Consider the following 25,607-nt stretch of genomic DNA (forward strand, 5'->3'; position numbering starts at 1 on the left):
CTTCTTTCATATATTCCTACTCTTTTCCATGCTTCTTTCCTTTTCTTTCAGCGTTCTTTAACATGTCTTGGCTCGGTTCTGACTCTGAGACCAATCCCAGAGTTATTGGAGGCTCCTCTGCGTGATGTTTCGATTACAGCTGCAAAGGAGTCCCTGGAACCCAGCAGCACCTCGCTAAGTAGTGGATCCTCTTCAGATTATGATGAGGCTGATGCCTGGGACTTCTTCCAGCAGGCGAGCCAGGAGGATGAAGATGATTTGGAAGAAGAGGATGAATATGACCCCTACGCTCATGTGTCAAAGACGCCCACAATTTTAAAACGGGATGAGGAAGATGTGCTTATTGGTAAGGACAGAGTTCACAGTGGCCCGCTGGTGATTCCCATGAACACACCATCACCAGAGCCGATAAGCTTGGAGCAAAGGGACAGAAGCCCCTCTTTTCACCTCTCTGAGGGAGATGAAGTATTGGCTGGTGAGCCTTCCATACCACGTCATAGCCTCATCAAGAGCACTTTTTACTGCAGCTCCGAGCAGCTCTCACCCATATCTGCTCGTCACATGACACTTCGGGATAAAATCCAAGCTAAAAAGCAAGAGCGTGGCCGTAAACCCCTCCGTTCCAGCCTCTCCGGCAGGTTGAACGAGCCCCTAATAGAGTATGTAGAAGATTCCCCAGACTTAGAAGCTAATCGTAACCAAAGAAGAGCATCAATGCATTCGTCTATCCTCAAGTCCAGCTCGTTTGATAGTGGAGTGAGTGCTGCCCATCCAAACATACACACCCAGAGAAGAAGCAGATCATTAGATGTGTGCATGCAACGCTCTCAAGCTTCAATCGTGCAGGGAGAAGACAAGCATGATGACGAAGTTAGCCAGAAACCGGACGCCACTGACGAAGAGGAGGCAAAAACTGAAGAAGTCCAAGTGAGAAGGAAACTCTTCCGTCGCTCTGCGTTTTTGTCAAAAAAGGGCCCCGTTGTTATGAGGAAGGTGAGAGCGCAGGTCAATGAGCTTGAAGAAGGACATCAGCCAGTCTTGAAAAGTTCAAGTGAGGATGACATCCAATTGCAGATCATGGAAACAGAAGCAGCACATTTAGGTGATGAGGAGAGCGTGGATGGCTCACAGCTATCATCGCTTGCATGCTCGCTTGACCACGGTTCAGAGGCATCTAGCAGGGTAGGCTCATATGAAGAACTCTCTCACAAACACCACCACGGTGAGAGCTTGATCGCTGGATCCTCTGGAAAAACATCTCCATGCTCTCTTCTACAGGACTCTGAGGATGATGACATGGAGAGCGTTCTGAGATCTCTTCGGCAAGACATCCTGCAAGCCCCGCCAAGACGGCGCACCAACAGTTCAAGCTCTGGATTAAATGAGATGCGCCATAAGAGCGACATTCCTCTGAGAAGAAGCTCCTCGGCAGTTCCTGTCCAGGCTGCAGTTGCAGGCCGAGAAAGCAAAGAGGTGCTTCAAAGATATGCCTCAGCCCCAGCTCTACAAGACAAGCCCACAAGTGGGAAATCTTCCAAGTCTGGATTCATTAAGATCTTCCGCAAGCACTCATGGGCTAGCCATTCTTCTCCTCAGCTAGAGGGCTTGGAAAAGAAACAAGCAGAAGGAGCATCCTCACAGCCCAAGACCCCTCTTCTAACCCTGAGGAAGAAGATGCGAGCTTCAGCATCTAGCATTACGAAACTGTTCACCCGACAGTGCAGCAAGGATGACGTAGAGAAGAAGAAAGATGGTAGGATACTTTTAATGCTTTAACAGACTTATAATATCGAATAGTAGATACTTCACTGTTCAGTTGTCAAAAAATCATTTGATTGTGTATAATAATTACATCTCAAACTCTTTCTAGCAGGACCAATTGTGAAGAACCCTTCGCCTGTCATGCCAGAGAAAATGACTCTCCCTGCCCCAGTTCCTGCTGGCACTTCATCGGAAAGTCATCAGAAGAAGTCCAAATTGTTCTCGCTGAAAGTGCCGATATTTAAGAAAACCAAAGGTAATGTTTGTTGGGCTGATTTGGTCATCTGCATTTAATAATTTGTTGTGTATCATTAATTCCCCAAAAAACGACTAAACTTTTCCATATAAATATATCGCAGTAGATACACTACTATTTAAAAGTTTGTGGTAAAGTTTTTGAAAGAAGTTTCTTATGCTCTCCAATCCTGTGTTTATGTAATTTATTCCTGTGATCTGGATTTTCAGCAGCGATTACTCCAGTCTTCAGTGTCACATGATCCCTCAGAAATCATTCTATGCTTTCTTTCAAAAATAAAAAATACTGATTCCAAAAGTTTGAATGGTAGTGTATTTTATAAAGTTGTTTAAAGTTCATAAAATTGTTTTATAATGTTTTACCAGAAAGTCCAGTCAAACCATCCAGGCCAGATGTCATTCAGCTAGCAGTGGGTGGAGCTCTTGTGTTCTGGAAACCTGTGCCGTCCAAAGACCTTGTCAAATATTGTATTCAGTATAGTGTAAATGGTAAGATTACATTTTAAAGACTCCGTAAAAGAGATTAAAATCAAACTCATCTTGCATTATGAGCATTTGTATTGTGTTTCAGCGTGTTTGTTTCTTCATGAATCCTCTTAAAGAATTTATTCTACTTTATATTAGGTGGGGAGTGGAGAACATTGTCAGAGAATGTCACAGACAGCTGTTTCACTGCTAATGCCCTTCCTAGAGGACCGGGATATATATTCAGAGTGTCGTATAACACCAAGACAGGGTTGGCACCTTTCAGTGACCCTTCACCACCTGCTTTTATGGCCACGCCTTATGAAGGTGCAACATTCTGAAAATAATAATTATTTTTATCCAAAGTGACTTACAATTTATTACCACACACCCTAAATGAGATCTCTGTAAACATCCTGTTTCTGGCTCACTTTGGATTGAACCAGCAACCTTTGTGTTTGTAAATTAACATCTTTAAATATAATGCAATCTCTCTATTATAATAAATGGAATGTGCATTATAACAGATTCATATTAGACTGTTTACTTAAGAAATTAAAATCAAGGTGGCATAATATTTTTATTTTATTTTTGCAGAGTCTCACAATCCTCTCATTCAGATGGAATCTATTGGGTCAAAGGTCACTGTACCTGGAGGTCTTGGCACTGAGAAGTCTTATAAATTCCTGTCTGAAATCAACAGGTACTGTACTTGACTGCATATTTATATATGCATTTAAACATTTGCAGCTTCTTGATGATCTCAACCTTTTTGGCTTCAAGGCCCACCCATTGTCCATAACAATATTTGAAGGCCTCCCTCACTCACAATTTCTACCCAATAAATTATTTTGGAGCTTGACATAACTAGAAGGATGTATATTCATTTTAAAAATAACCAAATAATAAAAAATTAAATAAGGCAAAACAAGCATGAAAATGAGCTAAAACAACAAACAAATTCTTAAGCAATTTTAAGTCATCTTGAAGCCCCCTTGGAAGTTTGTTGAGGCCCCCTAGTGGACCCCGACCCCCTGGTTGAGAACCACTAGATCACACTGACCCACCAAACACTTCCAAAGTTGTAGTTGGGTTTAGTTAGATGTGTGTGTTTTAACCCTGTTGGTTTTTGATGGGACAGTGTGAATAAGCCTTAATAGTATTTAAACTAGTATTTAAATTTGAATTGCTTACAGAACATTGATTGCCATTATTTACAATCATTGTATGTTGCAAATTTACATTTACTAAGACATAATTATTGATGCCAAAGAGACAGTGACAACAAGTAAATAAACACAATCAATCTTGTTTCATTTGACAGAGGCCGTTTCAGTGTGGTAACGCAGTGTGAGGATAGTCGCAGCTCTCATATGTTGGCAGCTAAGATGACCCACTACAGACCAGAGCAGAGGCAATTGGTTTTGAGGGAATATCAACTGCTTCGCCGACTGAGCCACCCTCGGATCGTCCAGCTGCAGTCGGCCATCCTCACCCCCACCTGCCTGGTGCTTATAGAGGAGCTGTGCTCAGGACGAGAGCTTCTTTATAACCTTGCAGAAAGGTGAGAGGAATAATACTATTTCAAGTGTTCTGGTCAATTATATCATCACATTTAAAGATACTAGTGAAAATCAATATCTATAACAGTCGGTGTTGAAAAAAATGACCTTACCATTTACTCTTGATGGTATACAGGAATCTATATTCAGAAACGCATGTGACAGACCTACTAGAGCAGATTCTGAGCGCTGTGGATTACCTGCACAGCCGACGCATTGTACACCTGGACCTAAAGTCAGACAACATGCTTGTGACAGGCCGAAATGTAGTGAAGATTGTTGATTTGGGCTCCGCTCAGCCCTTTACTCCAGGACAGGTGCTGAACATCGAACACATCAAAGAAATGACAGATAATAAAGGTAAATCTATTTCTAGAAATTTTCACGTCACTTGATTCAATCATTATACACTACCATTTAAAGGTTCGGGGTCGGGATGTTTTTGAAAGAAGTTTCTTCTCTCACCAAGGCTGCATTTATTTGATCACTTATACAGTAAAAACTGTAATATTGTCAAATATTATTACAGTTCCAAATAACTGTTTTCTATTCTAATATATTTTAAAATTTAATTAACTCCTGTGATGGCAAAGCTGAATTTTCAGCATCATTACTCCAGTCTTCAGCATTCAGGATTCTCTGATGAATAGAACGTTCAAAAGAACAGCATTTATTTGAAATAGATATTTTAGCATGATAAAAGTCTTTACTCTTACTTTTGATCAATTTAATGCATCCTTGCTGAATAAAAGTACAAATTTTATTTTCTTTCTTTGAAAAAAATATTACTACCCTCAAACTTTAAAGTGGTAATGTATCTGTGTCATACATTTTCTCAGCTTCTTGGCATCTTTAAAGAAAATGTGTCAAGTATCTTATCAAAAACAAACCAATTTAGTTTATGAAAAAATATTTTCTGTTCTGTTTGTTAGTTTATATTGTCCTTCCTAAAGCTCCTGAAATCTTAGATGGACAAGGAGTTGGACCCGAAACTGATATCTGGGCTGTTGGTGTTTTGGCTTTCATAATGTAAGTACTTTCATTCAGTAAAACTTGAACCGTATAAGGAATAGTGACATGGCCATTAGGACATCCTTATTGTTCAGCCATTGTCAACTGATTTCCTCAATGTTCTTTACTTTCCCCTTGTAGGTTGAGTGCAGACAGTCCCTTTCATGCTGATTTAAATTGGGAGAGGGATCGAAACATCAAAAAAGGAAAGATCCAGTTCAGTCGTTGTTACCCAGGTCTCTCAGAGGGAGCCATCAACTTCATGAAGAACACCATGAGCAACAAAGCCTGGTAAAATTCATAGACTGCTTATTTTTTATATCCAAATAACAGACAATGAGATTTCATGTCATATTTTGATGAAGCTGATGGAATGGCTGAAAGCTAATAAGATAGAAATAGTATTATATTTATGACTTTCCATCAATAGACCTAAGAAAAACAATTGTTAAATATATCCTGCTTCCAAACTTCAGCCAAATTATGATTTTAATGTCAGATTAAATATGGAAATTGCACTATAGTCTGTTTCACACTGAATCAGTTAGTATGTGGACGTTCTGTAGGCCGTTTTTAATGTGACTCCATGTTTCATCAGGGCAAGACCAACAGCTGCAGAGTGCCTCCAAAACCCCTGGATACAAGGAGACCGTCCTCCCTCCAAACACAGCGACTCTGTGGTCTGTTTTTCAACAGACAAGCTGCAGGCCTATCTCAGGGAAAGAGAGCTCAAGCGAGACCACGTCCGCACAAAAATTAAACTGCCCCTCTCGTAATTCAAGGGACAGAACATATTTGGAGGCTGAAAGTGATGTGTGAAACTGTGAAATGCTTTTAGTTTTTTTGTTTTTTTTTAAGCACAGATTTATTTTTTGTGCTGCTCTCATTATGATGAAAAGTTTTAGCAGTAATGATAATCAATTATATTTCTCTAGACACAGTTTTCAACTGGTGTAATCCAGCTATCTGCATGACAGTTCTTCGATTATTGCTTTGTAATCATTCAAACAGTGACACATTACTTAAACACTATTTTAAAATAGTGTAAATATTTGCATATTATGGCTTTTTGTATGCAAGCTGCCCATTGATGTTTACCTTGAATTTCTGAAAATATCTATCTATCTATCTATCTATCTATCTATCTATCTATCTATCTATCTATCTATCTATCTATCTATCTATCTATCTATCTATCTATCTATCTATCTATCTATCTATCTATCTATCTATCTATCTATCTATCTATCTATCTATCTATCTATCTATCTATCTATCTATCAATGAATGAAAGATGTAGAACTAGTTATCACTGTTATTGCAGTATATTGTTTTCTTAGTTTTTTTGATGTTAATAAAATGATATGCCACCACTCTATCAGGGATAACTTTCTTGTATGATGTATTATGTGGTTAAATGCTGTATTTTATTAATCACTTAAGATAATTTGTCTCATTTTTATGCAAATTTTACTTTATGTCTGTGGATTTTATTGGTAAATGTTGATTTTGTAAGAGTGGTAAAGGATTGCTGTTGCCTCTTTGCAGTGTCTTGAATGGTTTCACATAATTCTATTATATTCCCCCAAAATGCCATGCTCCTAAAATAAATGTTTTGTCAAACGTGTTATTTTGTAGTTTGGATTTATCCATTGGCGATTTATATATCCATAGGTAAGACATTTACAGTTTTTCTCAGTCGCTTTGGTGCATTTCTCACATCACTATTTACATTTGCACAACAGTTAATGCAGTTCTCAAAACAATTAGTACAAGCTGCAAAACCTAGTTGATAACCTGCAAAAGCGTGTCACTTGCTCAAAATGGATAGCTCATTCCTCAAAAGCAAGTATTCATGTCAATGAAAGTGTCAGTGTCATCAAGATGAAAAGTCCGGACACCATTGTTTATGAACAAGATAATCAAATGGCTTTGTCATGTTTTCATTATGACAGTTTACTCTGTAAATGTTTTCCAAAGCAAAAAAGTCAGATCTTGGTGACACTACCTGAAAATGCTCAAGACAGCACTATATACTGTACTATTTGCACAGCCATTTGAAAAATACAGTAAAGTTACACATTACTGTATTTAGTAACTGAGTACAAGACACTGAATATGTATATTTCACATTTTTACTGCATATGCTTTTTGCAATTCTAATTTGTTCACAGCATTGTGCAAAAGAAAAAATACACCCTTATTTACAACAAACATAAACTCCCTTTGGGTAGAGCTGTGCACAACTGTACACAATATTGCAGTACATGGAACTGAACATACAACATACATAGTACTGTAATCATTCATGCACATCCAGACGTTCCTCATCAGTGAAAGCTGAGATTCACCTGAGAGAAATTGTTCAATTTAGGAGACATTTTCAGAAAGAAAAAAAAAGATTTAAAAAAATGTGTAAAATTTGCTTGACAGATTTTGACAACTAGTTCAACATTTTTGTATGTAATGACTCAAGCAATGAAATGAGGACTAGTAGTTTTATATGGAATGACTATTCAGCATTCACAAGTATAGTTAATTTTGACTGACATGACATAAGCAAATGATAATGTTATAAAACAGCAGAGAGTTGTATGAAAGCAATTGATGCATGTCCAAAAGCATTTGCAATTTGTTGGAAGGAATGAGAAACTGCTACTATGATGTGCACAAATGACTAAATGTTGTGGAGGTTGAACTAACTGTTGTGCAAATGTAAATAGTGATGTGAGAAATGCACCAAAGCGACTGAGACAAACTGTAATGAACAGTAGATGCACTACATCCTTTTGTCCGATAGGTGGCGATCATTTACACAACTGTGTCGTGAAGCACAGAGGAGCCCACCGTCGAAGAGGAGATCTGCGTCCGCCGCTAGATGCAGCATTTCAGCTAACACTGTCACGCAAATAAAGACCACGTACATATTTTAGAAACACAGGCTGCCTTTACTTTTCTCAGGTAAGGTTAAACGTTACTTCTATTACCCTTATTGTTCGTAAATACTGTCCTGGAAGTACTATATGAGCTCAATGCGGTTCCCGCCTGTAGGCTCATTGATTCCGAGATTCGAGTCAGCGCTCAGGCTCAGTTTTTAAGCTGTAATTTATTTCTTTATCTACCAGCTCACACAGACCCAGCAAACAAGTTCGAACATTTAACCCTGATGTGTTGTCTGTGTTTGATGTTGTTATTATGATCGTTGTCAGATGTACTGCTCATTCAGTTCTCATAACAAAGACTATGCTTATTTGTCTGCTTTCAAAAGCAAACCAACCATTTCATTGTATAAGTATTTTATATGTGCATCTCTTTGCTAATCATTCTATCTAAACTATTAGTCCTTCACCATGACTACCGGTGCTGACGTGAGGGATATTCTGGAGCTGACAGGAGGAGATAATGATCCAGGACCCATCAGCAAGAAAGACTTCATCAACTCAGACAAGGTAGCAAACTATTGAATTCAGATAGATGGATGTTACTGTGACAGATGTCTTGGCTATGTATTGAGACCATTCTCATTCTGTTTATCTTTGTAGAAAAAAGCCAAGAAAGTAACAGAGACATTAACCTTCAAGAGACCAGAAGGAATGCACAGAGAAGTTTATGCCTTGCTGTATTCAGACAAAAAGTAAGATTGCTGTCTCGGCTCAACCTTTTCACCTCACTGTTTTATTGCCCATATTATGAGATTTTATATGCATTGATTCCCATGAGAAGCGGCAGATTCTGTTGCTGTTTGAATGTATCATTTATTGTTTGATCTTGTTGACTAACATGTTATATTACATCAATTGTACAGCAAAATGGTTTGTATGAGTTTAAAGCTGTCATAATTTGTAGCTATTGCAAAATGCAAATTAAAAATCAAATACATTTATTTTTGAGAAGTAGAAACTTATCAATGTTGAAAACTGGTTTGGTTATGCTTCTTAATATTTTGTGCAAACAATATTTTTTTCAGGGTTCTTTGATGAATAGAATGTTCAAAAAACAGCATTGAATTAGAAATCTTGGTTACACTATGTTTAGGTGTCTAACTACTATGTACTTGCATCAAAAATACCTACAATGTACTTATTGTGTTCATGTTGTATTGCAAAACACTTACTGAGGTGAGATATGGGTAAGGTTAGAGACATGGTGGTATGACTAGGTGTAAGGCTGGGATAAGGGAAGGGTAAACAATGTAATTATAGATGTAATTACAGAAATTAATTACAGCTGTAATTACATGCAGGATTTAAAAAAAATATATAAGTACTAGGGGTGTAACGGTACACAAAAATCACGGTTCGGTACGTACCTCGGTTTTAAAGTCACGGTTCGGTTTATTTTCGGTACAGTAAGGGAAAGAAATGCAAACATTAAACTGCAGGTTGTTTATTACTATAATTTTTTTTTACAAGTTGTTTACACTTTTTTAAACACTTTTTAATAAAATAGATATAAAATAAAAAAAGAAATAAAATACTGCTGCAAAGTTCTCCACTAAATAAAATACTCTCAGTCTCAAACCAATATCACATAATAAAATATAATGAAAAATATAAATAAATAACTATGATTACAGTGCAGGAACAGAAAATAGCCCTATATTAAAATAATATTAAACAAATATATTAATGTATTATTATTTTTCAATAATCAATCAACATAATCAATTTAAGATTTTTTTTTCACTTTTTTAATCATTATCAAAATAAAATATAGTCCAAAGCTATTATTACCAGAGCATGTGATCAGAGCAGGTCATTTTACCATTGTTGCCAGCATGACTATACCAGCTGCTCAGCAAACAGAAGTCTAGTTACTACTGAGAAATGTCACCTTATTTGAGCGGACTTTGCTTTTCCAGTGCGTGATCGGTACATGATTGAAGTGTTTGGGCCGTTAACGACAGAGCAGAACGCAAAGCGCAAACAGGGACTCGAACATTGAGCAGAGAGCGCAGCGGGTCGTCGACACACACACCACGGAACGGAGAGTGCGGCGGCGCGCACACGAAGCGGAAAAGCTTTTTTTCGCCCTGCAGTCTATTTCATTGGTTTAGGTTACAGTGACGACGGGTAAAACACTGGTAAAACCAGAGAATGTCTAATAGGAAAAAACATTAGAATCAGCTGCAGGGCGGGATTTGCGCTGAACGCGGAGACTTCCGCCACTTAATATGTTCGTGTGGAAACACGAAAATGTACCTATGTTCCGCACACAAAATATTGCATTCAGTCATTCGGTACACACGTGCACCGAACCGAAAGCCCTGTACCGAAACGGTTCGGTACGAATACACGTACCGTTACAGCCCTAATAAGTACAATGTAAAAACTTGCATGTGCACAATAAGTGCATTGAATCAGTTGATTAATTTAAATGTTATTGCATATTAATTAAAGACACCTTATATAAAGTGGGACCAAAATCTTGTTAATTTTGATCAGTTTAATGCATCCTTGCTGAAAAAAATAAACTTACTGACTCCAAGATTTTGAACAGTAGTGTATGTATGTATGTGTGTGTGTATATATATATATATATATATATATATATATATATACATATATATATATATATATATATATATATATATATATATATCTTGAGTTGCACGTAAAAATATGTTACTAAAAATTAAATATATTTTGTTTTGTTGTGGTAGTGAAAATGTGACTAGGGCAAGTAAAAATCTGAACTACTGGTCCGACTAGGCCATAAAAATCCTTATAGTTGAGCCCTGTATTAAAAATCCTTATAGTTGAGCCCTGTATGCTGCCAATGGATGCTGATATTGTTACACTGAAACATGACAACATATAAACATATCATTAACGTTTTCTTTTTTTCAGTCGGGATGCCCCTCCCCTGTTACCGAGTGATACTACGCAAGGCTACCGGACCGTGAAAGCGAAACTGGGCTGTAAGAAGGTGCGGCCCTGGAAGTGGATGCCCTTTTCTAATCCAGCCAGAAAAGATGGAGCCATCTTCCATCACTGGAGACGTGCAGCAGAGGAGGGAAAGGACTACCCGTTTGCTCGCTTCAACAAGGTTGGAAAGAGAAGATTGTTAAAAAAGAGAGAAGAGATTGTGTTATATTCTTGTTTTGAAATAGAAATTCCTCTCCTTGCATGTTATTGAAAATCGTATTCCTGTTCATAGACTGTGCAGGTGCCTGTGTACTCTGAGCAGGAGTATCAGATGTATCTTCATGACGACGGATGGACGAAAGCTGAAACGGATCACCTGTTTGACTTGTGTAAACGCTTCGACCTGAGGTTTATTGTTATCCACGATCGCTATGATCACCAACAGTACAGAGTAAATTCCTCTTCATGATTCTGCTTTTAACTGAACTTAAAATAGTAATTTTACCACGTTACATTTTGCTTCCTTCTAATCACATTTCTTCACTGATTTCAATGTAATTGTAGAAGCGCTCTGTGGAGGATCTTAAAGAGCGTTATTACAGCATTTGCGGCAAACTAACAAAGGTTCGGGCTGGAACAGGAACTGAGCCCAAGATCTACATCTTTGATGCTGGTCATGAGAGACGCAGGAAAGAGCAGCTCGAGAGACTTTTCAACCGCACTCCAGAACAGGTGAGACTGCTCAGACTTTACAATCTTCATAATTATTTTCACTCAAGTCATATGCAAAATAGAGGAGTGGAGCCTGGTTGAATTGCGTTAGTACTGTGTTGAAACTCGCAGTAATGGAAAGGGTTTGACATTTCCGAAACGCGCTCAAAGCGGTTGACCAATCACAACACACTGGTCCAGCCGACCTATCAAAGCACATTGCACTTTTGGAAGGAGGAGCTTCATAGAGACTGATCGTTATTGACAGACTGGGAAGAGAGGTGCTGCAACAATGTAAAATATGTGAAAAATGTTTTTTGAACATTCAAACATGAAACCTTCTAGTAGACTCCTAAAACAAAATCAAGAAGATACTGTAAAAGGGTATGAAATGGTCTCTTTAACTCTTTCCCCGCCAGTGTTTAAAAAATTCTGGCAATGGCTGGGAACCGCTGTTTTATAAATGACGGAAAATTCCATCAATGGCGGGAAAAGAGTTAAGTACAAGCTTTATCTCATTTAGAATATGTACTTCATGAATATGTACCTTTTCCTTCCTTTAGGTGGCAGAAGAGGAATACCTGATCCAGGAGTTGAGGAAGATTGAGACACGCAAGAAGGAGCGTGAGAAGAAGGCCCAGGACCTCCAGAAGCTCATTACAGCCGCTGACACGACCACAGAGATGCGCAGAGCTGAACGCAAAGCCACCAAGAAGAAGCTGCCTCAGAAACGAGAGATGGAAAAACCTGTAATTTTCTCTTTATATACCATTCACACTGTCTGAATTCAGAGTTAACCTGCCAGCGATAATAGTAGTTGTTTGATGGGAGGGGGGTATTTTCAATCTTAGAAAAGAAAGTGCAAAGTTAGGATGATCGCTGTGATTTCTTTTTTGTGTGTGTGTGTGTGTGTGTGTGTGTGTGTGTGTGTGTGTGTGCATTTTTTAAACAGTTTTATTTTTTTTAATCTGTAAATTTGAAAACTTTCTATCACATTCTCCTCTAATGCCCTCTCATCTGTCCAATGGCAGGCTGTTCCGGAAACCGCAGGCATCAAATTCCCAGACTTCAAATCTGCTGGTGTTTCACTACGGAGCCAGAGAGTAAGATCAACGTGCACGCTTCGACAAAACTGACCCCTGATCCGTTTCTTAATATATGATCTATGCAGAATATTATGATACATCCCTCCTCTCCACAGGAGCCTGTGGCGTTTAACTTCTCTCTCATTAGCCAGGAGTTGATTGATTCACACAGTCATAGGTAGAGTAATCTACCCACAGGAAGGCATTCCTCTTAAAGAGTAATGAAGGGAGGTCGCTCTATATAAAACCCATTAAGGATGGTACTGGGGTAGTATATGACTCAGATGTGGCTGGTCATCTGTTAGTCAGACTCGGGTGCATAAACATGTTTTGATCTGCCCTCTCTGAAGTGCATTTCAGGGGTATTATGAATGAAAGATGACCCCATTTTTATTCCATTGCTCCCACTTTTTTCTACCATGTAGCCATCTGAGATTAAAGGTGTTAATGTTCCATCTAGAGTTCCAAACACCTCATGGATTCAGACATGAGTACACAAGCACAACTTAAGTTTACTTGAAGTTTATTTGTAGCTGTAGTATATTTTGTTAACTAATGAATTTGTGTGTCTAGATGAAGCTGCCCAGCTCAGTTGGACAGAAGAAAATAAAAGCAATTGAACAGATCCTGACAGAGCAAGGAGTGGGTAAGTAACGCTTTAAGTTGCATTACTTCTGAGCTCCTACCTACCATATCATTTCTATAGTTGAAAAAAAAAAAAAAACGGTTCTGATTCTGATTCATAAGCTATTGATTCAGTTCTGATTTTAATTCTATTCTAATTAATTTTTTTTGCAATTGTATTTCTTGTAAAAAAAAAAAGAATTTATTATAACCACGTATAAAGGTATTTTAAATGATAAACTACCATTAAATAAGAAATTTGAGACTTGAAGAGATTTTGAGATTATATGGGATTTATTAATTAATGAATAATGTGCATTGTATGAACAGATTGTTTGTTTGTGAAACGGATTACACTGGTTGTGCTGTATGTTTTTGATTCACTAAAAATAATTGCTTTGAAAGAGTAATTTGATTCAGACTACATTCCTCATGCTGTATCTTATTCTGGGTTCATACAGTCAAGAAAAATATGGAAAAGTCGTGGAACTCTAAAAAAGCAATTTACTCAATCTACTTTGTTTGTGCAAAAACACCCCATAATTTACCACTTTATTTCCAAAATATTAATCTCCAACATGTGTTTTTATTTTTATTTTGGGTGAACTAATCCTTTTAAGATGTGCTCAAGTAAATTTGAACATGGATTTTTAATCTTATTTTACATGTATACTTAGACTTTAATGGAACTTTAGGTCGTAAATATTGCGTCAAAAGTCATGGAAATTTATTGGTAAAAATGTGTACAAACCCTGACCTATGCTTGTCCATTATTTCACAGAACAATACCTTTACCTCATAACAATCAATTTGAACTTGGGTGAAATATGACTTATTTTGCCATGGTGCTGAAAACACTAGCATAGAGTAAACGATTGATCTTGAGAATTTAAAAATCAATATTGGGATTGTTAAAATGAACCGTAATAATAGAAAGTCTTATAACATATCTCTTCTCGTTCCATGGCAGACCTCAACCCTATGCCCACAGAGGAGATAGTGCACATGTTTAATGAACTCCGCAGCGACCTGGTCCTGGTTTACGAGTTGAAGCAGGCCTACAGTAACTGTGAGTACGAACAGCAGATGCTGCGGCACCGCTATGACGCACTTCTAAAAGCAGGGGGCGCAGTCACACCACAGAGCGAGAGCGGTGGAGCCCCTGACAGTCAATCCTGGCTTGGCGCTGATGACATCAAAACTGAAGCCAAAGAGCAGATTATTGATGTGGTTGGAGCTCCACTCACTCCAAATTCGGTGAGTTTCAGAGTTTTTTAAATGCCTAACTGTAAATTGCCATGACTTAATTAATGGTTGGCTTGGTAATTTATGATAGACCTACTTTAGTAAAAGACCACCACAAGACTAGGCCATGACGAGACAACACAGAAAAACTCATGAACAAAGAATCTTTCATGAATTCTTATTATAATCCTGATAACTGGAAATGTATAGTGTAACTGGTAACACTATAAATGTCCAATATTATAATGCTTATCAGATCGTTAGTTAATGCGCATTCAGATATTTAGAAATATCATGAAACCTTAATTTTTTTCATGTATTTTCACATAAATACTAGCTTTGATTGTACGTCAACTGCTGAGCTATTGATTTAAAAAAAAATTTTTTTTTAAATTGACAAGCATCTTTCAATGAATCGCTGTTGACCGCATAATTATTTGAATATGGTTTTCTTCATGTTCCTCTTTGTACAGCGCAAACGCAGAGAATCTGCTTCGAGTTCCTCATCTATCAAGAAGGTGAAGAAACCGTGACATAAATGACTCTGTTAACTCGATTGGACATTTTTGGAAGAGGAGAGAGAGGTGTCTGGAGCTCTCTTAAGTGATTGCCTGTTTTGGTTGGGGTCAGAGGCTGAGTTTGTGGTTGTAGGTCATCCGTTATCTGCTCTTTTGATGACCGCTCTCTTTGTTAATGTCTTCAGCACAATGACTACCCTCCCTGTCCGCCACCCCTCAATCCCACCTGCTTCCCTCCTCTCTTCGTTCTCCAGACCAAACCTGTACCATGACACAGACCACCCTTGACAACCTATTCCATTATACCACCTCCTCTGTCCAACCAGGCAGCCCAAACCTAGATGAACTGTAAATTGGCAGAGAGAGCTAATCGGCACATAACAAGACAGAAGCAAGTAGAGGGAGAATAAAAGAATGTCTGCTTGTCTGTCTGAAATGAACGTATGCTGGACAGATGGTATGAGCCTGGATCCTGATGGGGAATTTATTGAACATTATTGTGTTTGTTTTTGGCTGCGTCTTGAAACAGCAGGCTCTGGAAAAATGTTTCAATTTTTTGAGATGTCGCTGTCTAACTGCTATCTTTACGTCTGACATTCTGATGTGCTGTTTTTCACCTGCAATCCTGTGTTTTCTCAGAAGAGTTGTAGACAGTCTCATCCATCTCAAATAGATGCTCTTGTACATTGAGCTTATTACTTGTAAAATGTCCTTGTGTTTATTAAATGTTTTTCCCAAGTGTTTTCCTTTTAATTTGTTATAGTGTAATGAAAGGAGAAAAAAGGAAATGTTGGCATTTCACCACTGATTATCATCTAGGAGTTAGAAAATCGTGTGACCATGATTCGGTGTAATATAGTCAATATGTAGGTTAGGGACTGGTTTAGAATTTTAAAAACACGTAAACTAAGGTCAAATTTTCAGCATCATTTGGCTACGACAATGAAGCTGACAGCATTAACTAAACACATCCGTGCGCTGAGTTGTTCCGTGAGATTCGGGTATTTTGCTCTGCATTTGTGAGGCACTCGGTGCGTTTTAAATTAGCTGTCAAGCGCGCGCATCAATAACGTGAACAGCGCGAGCTCTGCTGCTCGTCATCGCCACTTCATGAATTCGCCGCGATAAAGACATCTCCAGTAAATTCATTACAGTATTGAACATGACAGGAAACATTTATAATTTACATGTCAACTCTGCATAACCCGTGATAAATTTATGCCAGGCAGTAGGCCTAAAGAGCTGTAGTGAGCCTCTCAACTGAGGCAGTAACATCGAAAGACCTTCTGACTGAAAGGTTTCCTTTTCTTTGGAACACAATTATTTATTAATATTAAGAATAGTGTAATTTATTTTAGAAGACATTTTAATTTTAGAAGTTAACTTGTTTATCTCTATTTTATTCAAATATATTCTTGTTTGTAACGGAGTTAAAAGGCTGTTAATGTTTCTGTTTCTGTTGTTCATCAGCAGGAACATTTTTTTTTTTCCTAAAAGTGATTCCAACCATATCGTTCCTCTCGTTATAGCTGTGGTGTGGACTTCCCTATTCGGTTATTAACGTTTTATAGTTAGTTTAAGAAATATCACACAAAGTAGAAAGGCTGTTACTCTGTATTAGCAATATGTATTAGTTCAATATGCAAGAAGTTTATGGATTAAAAAGTTTAACAAAATTAATCCAGTTATATATATTTTTTGTCTCTGTCAATGTAAATAGTTTCTAAAGAAGCCTAGGCTTCACCAGGCGTTGGAGGTTACCAAGCTATGCACAGATTAGCGGAGTAGCTGGATTTGGTAATGTTTGTTTTTTTAGCTTTAATTATTTTATAAGCTCACTAAATATTTTAAATATGAGGTAAGTGGTAGTGTCCACTGGAAAGGAATTAATCCCTTTATCTTTCTGGTCTGACTGTAGATAAAGCAGCTTCAATGGTGAGGAAAGCTAGCAGCTGTGATCTGTTGAGAGGAGAGAAAGTGAAAAACAGTGGTAAAATTGATTCTTGGTGTCTATATTTCATGTTGGAAATTGGCTCGTAAATCCCGACGTATGATCTATGGTGGCCATCCTTGGGAGAAAAAAAAATCAGTAAGTGTGTAATTTCTCCCTTGACAGAACACAGCCGAAAGACTATCCCTCTTTTCCACTCTCTCTCTTCCTCTAGGTTTCTTTTCATGACTTTGTGATGGCTCCATCTCATTACAGCAAATCCATTTATCAAACGTTACCAAGCAAATCTCATTCCAAAATTTTGTATGGACATTTGTGTCATTCTCAAATGAGGATGAAGGTCATGTGAGCAGTCTCATGTCTTTTCTCTTATGCTTATCTTGTTTATTTTTGTCTGGAATGCCAGGTCAACAGCTTACGTTCATGTTAATGTGTCTTTGGGAGGGTCATTCCATTCCATGCTACAAATGTGAAAATGTAAATGGCTGAGCATTCCTCCTCAGTGGGACACCAGACGTAAGAGGTAAAAGGCATCGGGCAGAACCCTGGCGGAGTGGTTTATTATCCCGACGAAGAAGTGATGGTGTGAAACGAGAGCTCTTTATCAGAGGCACTGGAGTGGAGGAGAGCTTTTTAATCATGGCCTAAGAGGGGTGAAGGGTTTTTATCATAATTGAAGTCTTTCCAGGGCTAATTGTGGCTATATGTCATTGTCTGAGAGCACGCCTAGAAGCAGATGTGCTAGGGATATGATGGAGAAGAGTTAGTCAAGAAAAAGATGACATGAGGTCTGTCATCGAGGGAGCGAGGCTTCATACAGTTTTCATCACTCTATCAAAATGCATAGATCTCAATCACAGTCAGATGATGATAATGAGCTTTCATTGAACTCCAAAGTACATGTTTTGATAGGGTGAAACTCATTTAGAAATCATTGTTTGATCGCTACATTTCTTTTTCTTTTTTGAATATCAACATAGGGGAATTCATCTTCAAGAAAGACAATGAAATGCTTTATTTGAGTTTCTCTCGGTTACAGTGGACCTTGCTGACTGAAGCAATAGTGGGCGTCTACAGGGAAAGCTCAGTATAGCTCATTTCAGCTTCTTTTTACCTATTAGATGAGGTTACTGTCCTAGTCACCTGTTATTAGTCATGCTCTCGGCCAGTTTTAACCACCCCAGTCTGCTTTGCACAATGTTTCCATATCCATGGCCCTAAGACAGTTAGGAACGAAGGTGATTAAATGGGGACACACTGTGTCTCTGGAGAAAACTTGTTCGCTCAGGACACCTTGGTATGAGGGGAAAAACAACTGTGGACAGACAAAATGCACTTTCCTAGAATGTCATGCAGAAATGTTGTGATTTTTTTTTTGAAAGGTACTTTTAATCAGAAACGGCACATTAAATTGATCAAAAGTCACTGTCAAGACATTTATAATGTTTTAATGTTTTAATATAAATGCTATTCATTTGAGCTTATAAGTATCATGGAAAAAAATGTATCTCGTTTTTCATAAAAATATTAAACGGGCTACAAATGTTTTCAATATTGATAATAAGAAGAAATGTTTCTTGAGCACCAAACTAGCATTAAATTGATTTCTGAAGGATCATGTGACACTGAATAATGGAGTAATGACTGCTGAAAATTCAGTTTTGCCATCAAAGGAATGAATTACATTTTAAAATATATGAAAATAGAAAATGCAGCCTTGGTGAGCATAAGAGATTCCTTTCAAAAACATTTAAAAAATCTTTCCAACCCCAAACTTATGAACCATAGTCTGTATATTGTATGATATATATTAGGTATGCAAAATGTATCTGTATTAGATATATTTATATTGGGTATTTTATTTATATACAAGATTTATTTATTTATTTATTTATTTGTACATGCTCATTTCCCCTTTTTAGGGGGAAATATTTATATTATATTTTCCATAATCTACACTCATTTCAATTTAATCTTAAAAACACTAATCATTTCATAACAGGTACATGTAATCTTCAGAGAATCTCAAAACGAATATCCGTTTTTATAATATACATTATAAAGCTGTCATGCCTAAATTCACTCATAGTATTAACCTCATTTTAGGTAACAGAATTTTATCTGCAGTTTTAATATTGGCCATTTACCAGCTATCGGTCATAACATTAAAAAATAACTAGTGCATCCCTAATAAATATATGTAAACAAGAGCCTTAACCATTAGAAAGTATTAACAGTATAAATGAAATGCTTTTGAAGTGACACTGACAAGCTTTTACTCAGACTGTTAAGTAAAACATTGTTTAGTTCATTGAGAGAAAGCTGTTTCTGTCCCATCTAGCAGCCAAGCCAATGAACCAGATGGCTGTGAGCAAGACAGAGAGAAGTTATTCTGCTCCATCCCTTTGACCAGCACTGCCTCAATTATCAGACTGACGTTTCATTAGCTCCTGCAGCTGATGCCACAGCGGAGGAGCACTGAAGTGTGGTGAGAAGAAGTGAAGGTAAAAACGACTCATGCTTAGTTGCTAACCTATAGGCTGCTAATTTTAAGAACCATTATTATTAAATCTCAAAAATGTCTGAGCCAGGGTTACGTTGCCATCAAAGTGTGTGGAAATTTAGTTGGCGGTTGAAACAGGCTTTGCGTGTCACTGAGAGGTTATCGCAGGGCTAAGCCCAAGGAAAGTGGCAGATTTAGAGGATTCAACCCCAAGATGCTGTTGAGCTATCACGGATGACAGGCCTCTTCCTCTGCTGTCAATTTCAGCGAGAGATTAAACCCAAGAATAAAGCTTGGGCCATAAAGTATGCAAGACTTTGGTACCTCTTGTCAAGACTTTGTCATATCTCTGAAACATCATTTGAATTTCATTTTTAAATTCAATGATATTAATTGCTTTTCCATCTATTCTTAAAAAGAGATTGTTGTTGGCATAGCCTTAGGTGACTGAGGCTGACTTATCAGTTCACTTAAGGCACTAAAGTGTAATCTTCAGTCCTTCCCTATGTGAGAGAATCAATATATTCAGCTGGAATCCTGAGCTGAGAGGTTAATTACAGCTTGGAGAAAGAAAAGATGCAATGGGAATGCACGTCAGTCGGTTGGATTCATTCAGTGTGTGCATGTTTTGGATAAGGTTGTGTTTCTTTATAACAGTCAACAAAGCAAACCTTACATGTTGAATTAGGTGTAGTCTTGTGATTCTTTGGGATAGCGTATTAGCATGCTTCTCATATAACATCATAAACCCATGGAAGCCCATTTCCGCCACATGCTTCATGCTTTGGTAAATCGAAATTGTGACATATCAGGTCATAATTATGCGATTTAAATCCGAGGTTTACTTGTCATAATTAGGGACTTTTTTTTCTCACAATCTACATTTTTAACATAATTATGACTTTTTATCTAATTATTTTTTTTTCATTATGACTTCTTATGTGGCAGAAATGGGCTTTCAGGGAAACCTCATATCACCATCTTTATACTTTAACATTCACAGTCCATTATCAAGCGATTACAAAATAAGTATATAATTTGCAATTTTCATATTTTTGAATATTTGACTTGTATTGAATGAGGGCAGAGAGGAGAATTAGAGCTTTAAGAAAGGCTCATAAAGTCTTATTAAGACAGATCTGGAATTAGTTTAACGATGTCTAATAGAGGGGCAATCACACGTTTTAATGCAAAGATCCCTTTTGGCACAGTGCATAGAAATGAGTCAATTACGTATTCATTAGAGGCAAAGGCAGACTGTAAGTGCGGTGTGAACTGCATAAAGTGTTTGTCTTGATAGCTTAAAAAGCTACTAATAAAAACCGTTTAAACTGGCTAAGTGCGCAGTATTAAAGGCTGGGTGTGTTCAGGAAATTATAGAGATATTTTACCCAAAAATAAAAGTTCTGTCATCATTTACTCACCCAGTATGACTTTATTTCTTCTGAACAAAACAACACAAAAGAAGTATTTGTTTTGGACCCCATTGTATGGCTTAAAAATTATTATTTTATTTTTTAAATATGTAATTGTGTGTTCCACAGAAAAAAAGAAATACCTACCGGATTGGAATGACATAAGGGTGAGTAAAAAATGACAGAATTAAAAAATTTCAGTGAACTAACACTTATAAACTGAATTTTGCAAATATTTCTCTAATATTTATTCTAACAGTCTTGTGGTGAGCAACAGGGGCTACAAATAGACCCATTTTTTTGAAGAGTGTTTTGTGTGCTTTAAAATAGCTTTCAGGTCAGCTTCCCTTCTCTTTTCTCATTCTTTGTCACTTTTTCTATTTCTTTGTCACTGCCCTCCCCTGCCTTCTCGCGCTGTCACCCTCTACGTTGTCCGTCGGCGGCGCACACAATTACAGGCTCTGATTGCTATCAGCCAAGGTTGGGGGGCTTACAAATTAGGGGATAAATAGGATTTCCTACATGCTGGATGGCAAAGGCCAGGGAATGGTAATGAAAAACTATACATCACAATCAGCGCGACAATCCTATTCATACAGCCAGGCATTACATTCACTCTTCATAATAATAGCCAAATGACAGTCATGGCCGTAAGGCAGCAGCGAGAAGCTCCCCACATCCATACCCCATAAGCATCTCCCATCTGAACAACATCCATGCCCAAGCTTTATTGTTATGCCGTGGTGTGATGCCATTTGCACGCTGTTTGAGAGAATTTAATTTATTTCTTCATTGTCATCTCCCATGAGTTTATGGGAAGGCTTTTTCTGTGTTTTTCTGAAACTGGCTTGTGGTTTATTGAAATATAGCTGCATTTGAGCTGGATTTTTATGATTTAGGACTGTTAAAAAATGTCTCTGTCTTCTCAGGAGAGGAATATTGCTGTATGGCTATTTAAGGTAAAAGTCTGTTTCATTTATAAACATGTTGAGTGCTTGTTTGTCAAACAGATGCATGCTGATACCCAGAAACACATAAAGTATGACATAATACTGAAAAAGTTAACTTTTTACACTCTTCTGCACATCTCCTATGGCTTATTTTAAGCTTCAATTTGCATAGCAGAGCCCTAAAACTTGACAAACAGAGAGAGGAAAGTTAACCATTCTTGTTTCTCTATCACTCTGGCTGAGGGACAGACATTCTCGAGTAGATGAAGACTCATTTACTTCCACAATCAGTTGCAGCAGAGCCAATCTGTCCCACAAAACACACGCACACACTCATTCTCGCGCACAGAGGTTGTCAGACTGCTGCAGGACTGAATCCACAGACCCACTCAGACCACAATTACTTGCGCTATAATGAGAAACTCGAGTCTGCCCACTTCAGTATCAGACTGCCACTAGGAGGAGATGGAGTCAATTAGAATGCATTGCACTGACAATGCAAACTCATTCACTTAGCCTACCTATTGACAACCTATCATGACATTCCGCAGAGAGGATGTTGCAGTAATTGGCTCTATTTTTATTTTTGGTAGTCAGTGGTAAGGAGCATAACAAAATGTTTTCTGCTCAGGACATCTCAAATTTGTGTAGTTTCTCTTGACTTTAGTGAAGTTTAGCTTCGCTGAGCCGCTCTGAATCTGTTTTAGCTGCCTGATTTAGAATTTTACAATTACATTACAGTAACTTCTACAGTTTTGCTTAGTTTGGATTAATACCCTGTTTTAATGACATTTCTTTACAGAAACTAGGAGAGCAATATATTCAAATGATTACAGAAAATGATTAAAAATTCCATTAATCCAGAAGTTTCAATAATTGAATGTTCTTTAGAGTTTAGAATTTGAACCAATTAATTGATTTTTCTAAGTCGTTCTTGAAGTTTTTTATTTATTTTTATTTTAGAAAAACTGTTGGGAAAAACTCCCAAATATAGCAGTTTATACCCGATAAAATGTAAACCCGATAAAAAAAATACTTGAAAAAAGTCGTTGAGGGAACTAATTAAAATAAAAAAATATGATGTTAGTTTACATGTTGATTTTTAGCTGGTTTAGCTTATTTTAAAGCTTGTTTTGTCTTATTTTAAGACATATTGCGGCCCCCTAGAAGTGTGCTGAGGCCTATAATGGGTCCTGGTTCCCTGGTTGAGAACCACATGGGTTTTAGTCTGTCCCGCATAGCTGAATGTATGGCTTTCCTATCTTGTTCTCCCTAACTAATCCAGTTTTCTACTTAAGGGATAAAAGATTCCCTGATTTGCTTTTTGGGAATCATCTGATTATGAGATGATAAAACAATTGCACCTAGGGCCTCTTTAGCTTCTGGCAGCATCAAGAGAGATCAATCACATTTTATCAAATTCTCAGAGAGATAAAGGGCATGTACACACATAGCACATATTCACACACACTTATAATTTATCACCAAGGTGACAAGCAACCCGACAGCATTTCGATCAATACCGCGAAGAGTAATCTGCGATAGAACGACATGGGACAATGGCTTGCACTTCCCCTTGTGAGGCCACAATAGATTGGCTGAGGAATCTGATGCCACCAAGACACTGAGAAATCTGATGGCATGAGACACAGTGAGGTGACTGAGATAAAGGGAAGATAGCAAACACTTCCCCTGTCGGGATTTCTAATCTAGGGCAACAGGGGGATTTTGTAAAAGCCATTATCACCACTACAGATAAAAGTGCTTATCTGACTCTTTGCATTTGTGCACAGTGCTTGTATGCGTAAAACAGATTCGTTTTACTAGTCAAAGCCATTCAAAATCTCATATTCAGAGCAAAAATAACATAGCTGATATTTCAAGCAGTATTAATAGGGCTGGATAGTAAAAAATAAATGTTCTGATTAATCACAGTTTTCATTTGAATAATCCTGATATTGATTGTTAAAATACCAAGATCGATCTTTTACTCTATTTTCAGTGGCTGCTAGAAAATGTATTTGTACAGCACTAGAAATCATATTTTATCAGAGTTGTGAATGTGAGCTCAAAGTGTGGATCGAATGTGATGCAATAATAAAAATAAATAAAAAGCGTGCAGGCCTACCATGAAATGATGGCAAAAAAACGCTTTTCACAAGCAACGTGACCTGTGTAGTCCAATTTACATGAACAAGTTATTTTTAGTGAATCAAAAACTTACAACTTGACCAATGTAGTCCAGTTCCCAAAACAAATGACTCTTAGGAGCTGGTTATTTTAATCAGCTGTTTAAATAGGTGGGTTACTTTTTAAAATCTGAATCAGAAACCCATACGCACACACACATTTACACGTGTGTGTGCACGTGTGTGTGTATTTTGTTTGTAAGAAACATAGACATTGTAACTGAAAAATACCCAAATGAATCAAATCGAGAGCTTGTGAATCTAAATTGCATAGAATTTTGGAAATATGTATGGATACTTGACCATAATATTTATGGCCTAACTACTTAATATTAATTAAAATGATTGGTTGGGCATTTTTAATACAAGGAGTACAGTCACAGGTCTTGTTCTTTATCAGACCAGCATACTGTCAATACATCTCAGTGAATCATTATTCCATCACCAGTGGGCAGAGAGAGTGCATGCTTGTGTGTAATGGACTGTGGGAAGGGCCAGAGATGAGACTTCTTTCTTGGGGTATGTAGGCTCATAGTCTTCATCATATTGTCCCAACAGAGAACTGACTCATCCATCAGTTCCCGTCCTGCTCATCCATCACAAACCACCAACATGCAAGCACAAACACACACACCTGGCTTGCTTCTAAACCACAGGAAGCAGGGATTGCTTAATGTCACACTCGCTCACTTTCACGCTCTCATTCATGTGTGGTGAGACGGATGCAATCGTTATAACTCGTTCTCCTCAAACTGAAATGGGATGTAAACATACTCCCCTCACTTGTGAGGTCAGGATGCAGCCAGTGAATTGTTCAAGAAAGTTTTACAATGCTCTTGGCCAGCGTCACCTCGGCTGCCCTACGCAGCCAGAAATCGATCCACCAAAACAGTCCACTGAAGAGATGAGCGAACTGGCTAATTCACTATCGATCTGGACATGGAGCGATACTTCTCTCTCTTCAGTTGTTATGGAGTATCCGTTATGGTTCAGTTCTTGAACCAGGGCAGAAAAAAAGACATGGAGACAGTATCCCACATAGTAGCCCCTGCTCTCAAAGTGTTATTTTTGGAATCAACTCTTCGGTTCACACCTGAGCTCAGTATTTTTGCTTGCGATAGTATTCAAATGTTCAAAAATTTGGGGTCAGTGACAGTAAAGACATTTATAATGTTACAAATTTCTTTCATATAAATTCCTGAGCACACAATTAGTATGATCTGAAGGATCAGGTGACACTTAAGACTAGGGAATCACTGCTAAAAATTCAGCTTCGCCATGAATAAATTACATTTTAAAATATATAAAAAATCCCCTTTTATAAGTCGCTTTGGATAAAAGCTGAATGTTAACATGTTGATAAACTTCTCTCTTTTTGTCTTCCACAGAAGAAAGACATTAGGGTGAGTAAACAATGACAGAATTGAAATTGTGTGAATGTCCATTTAAGTCCTTGTTAATTCAAGTTTGGTATATTCCTAGAATATGGGTCAAC

At 37.6% G+C, this 25,607-nt stretch overlaps 2 protein-coding genes across 2 annotated transcripts in view; both read left to right on the forward strand.

Moving 5' to 3' along the window:
• obscna (obscurin, cytoskeletal calmodulin and titin-interacting RhoGEF a) overlaps positions 1-6,681 on the forward strand; it is a 47,715-nt gene extending 41,034 nt beyond the window's left edge. The window contains exons 73-82 of the mRNA XM_084138757.1: positions 52-1,753; positions 1,871-2,017; positions 2,383-2,505; positions 2,641-2,808; positions 3,079-3,184; positions 3,806-4,045; positions 4,180-4,403; positions 4,976-5,072; positions 5,196-5,345; positions 5,653-6,681. Of these exons, the coding sequence (XP_083994883.1) occupies positions 52-1,753; positions 1,871-2,017; positions 2,383-2,505; positions 2,641-2,808; positions 3,079-3,184; positions 3,806-4,045; positions 4,180-4,403; positions 4,976-5,072; positions 5,196-5,345; positions 5,653-5,830 (3,135 nt within the window). The 3' untranslated portion in view covers positions 5,831-6,681. The remainder of the gene's footprint in view (positions 1-51; positions 1,754-1,870; positions 2,018-2,382; positions 2,506-2,640; positions 2,809-3,078; positions 3,185-3,805; positions 4,046-4,179; positions 4,404-4,975; positions 5,073-5,195; positions 5,346-5,652) is intronic.
• An 850-nt stretch (positions 6,682-7,531) lies between these two features.
• dmap1 (DNA methyltransferase 1 associated protein 1) lies at positions 7,532-15,845 on the forward strand. The gene is made up of 11 exons (XM_084138509.1): positions 7,532-8,015; positions 8,396-8,503; positions 8,597-8,688; positions 10,904-11,102; positions 11,214-11,372; positions 11,486-11,653; positions 12,196-12,381; positions 12,664-12,735; positions 13,291-13,363; positions 14,312-14,598; positions 15,060-15,845. The coding sequence occupies exons 2-11, from the start codon at positions 8,405-8,407 to the stop codon at positions 15,117-15,119; spliced, it is 1,395 nt and encodes a 464-aa protein (XP_083994635.1). The 5' UTR covers positions 7,532-8,015; positions 8,396-8,404; the 3' UTR covers positions 15,120-15,845.
• The last annotated feature ends 9,762 nt before the right edge of the window (positions 15,846-25,607 follow it).

The sequence above is a fragment of the Abramis brama genome (assembly GCF_963993115.1).
Source record: "Abramis brama genome assembly, chromosome: 16".
NCBI lineage: Eukaryota > Metazoa > Chordata > Actinopteri > Cypriniformes > Leuciscidae > Abramis > Abramis brama.

Bases quoted from the DNA above. Each gene is read 5' to 3' on its own strand.
- dmap1 (XM_084138509.1), top strand. From the start codon at position 8,405: ATGACTACCGGTGCTGACGTGAGGGATATTCTGGAGCTGACAGGAGGA. The intron at 8,689-10,903 runs GTAAGATTGCTG...TCTTTTTTTCAG, and splicing joins TTGCTGTATTCAGACAAAAA to TCGGGATGCCCCTCCCCTGT. The intron at 11,373-11,485 runs GTAAATTCCTCT...ATGTAATTGTAG, and splicing joins ATGATCACCAACAGTACAGA to AAGCGCTCTGTGGAGGATCT.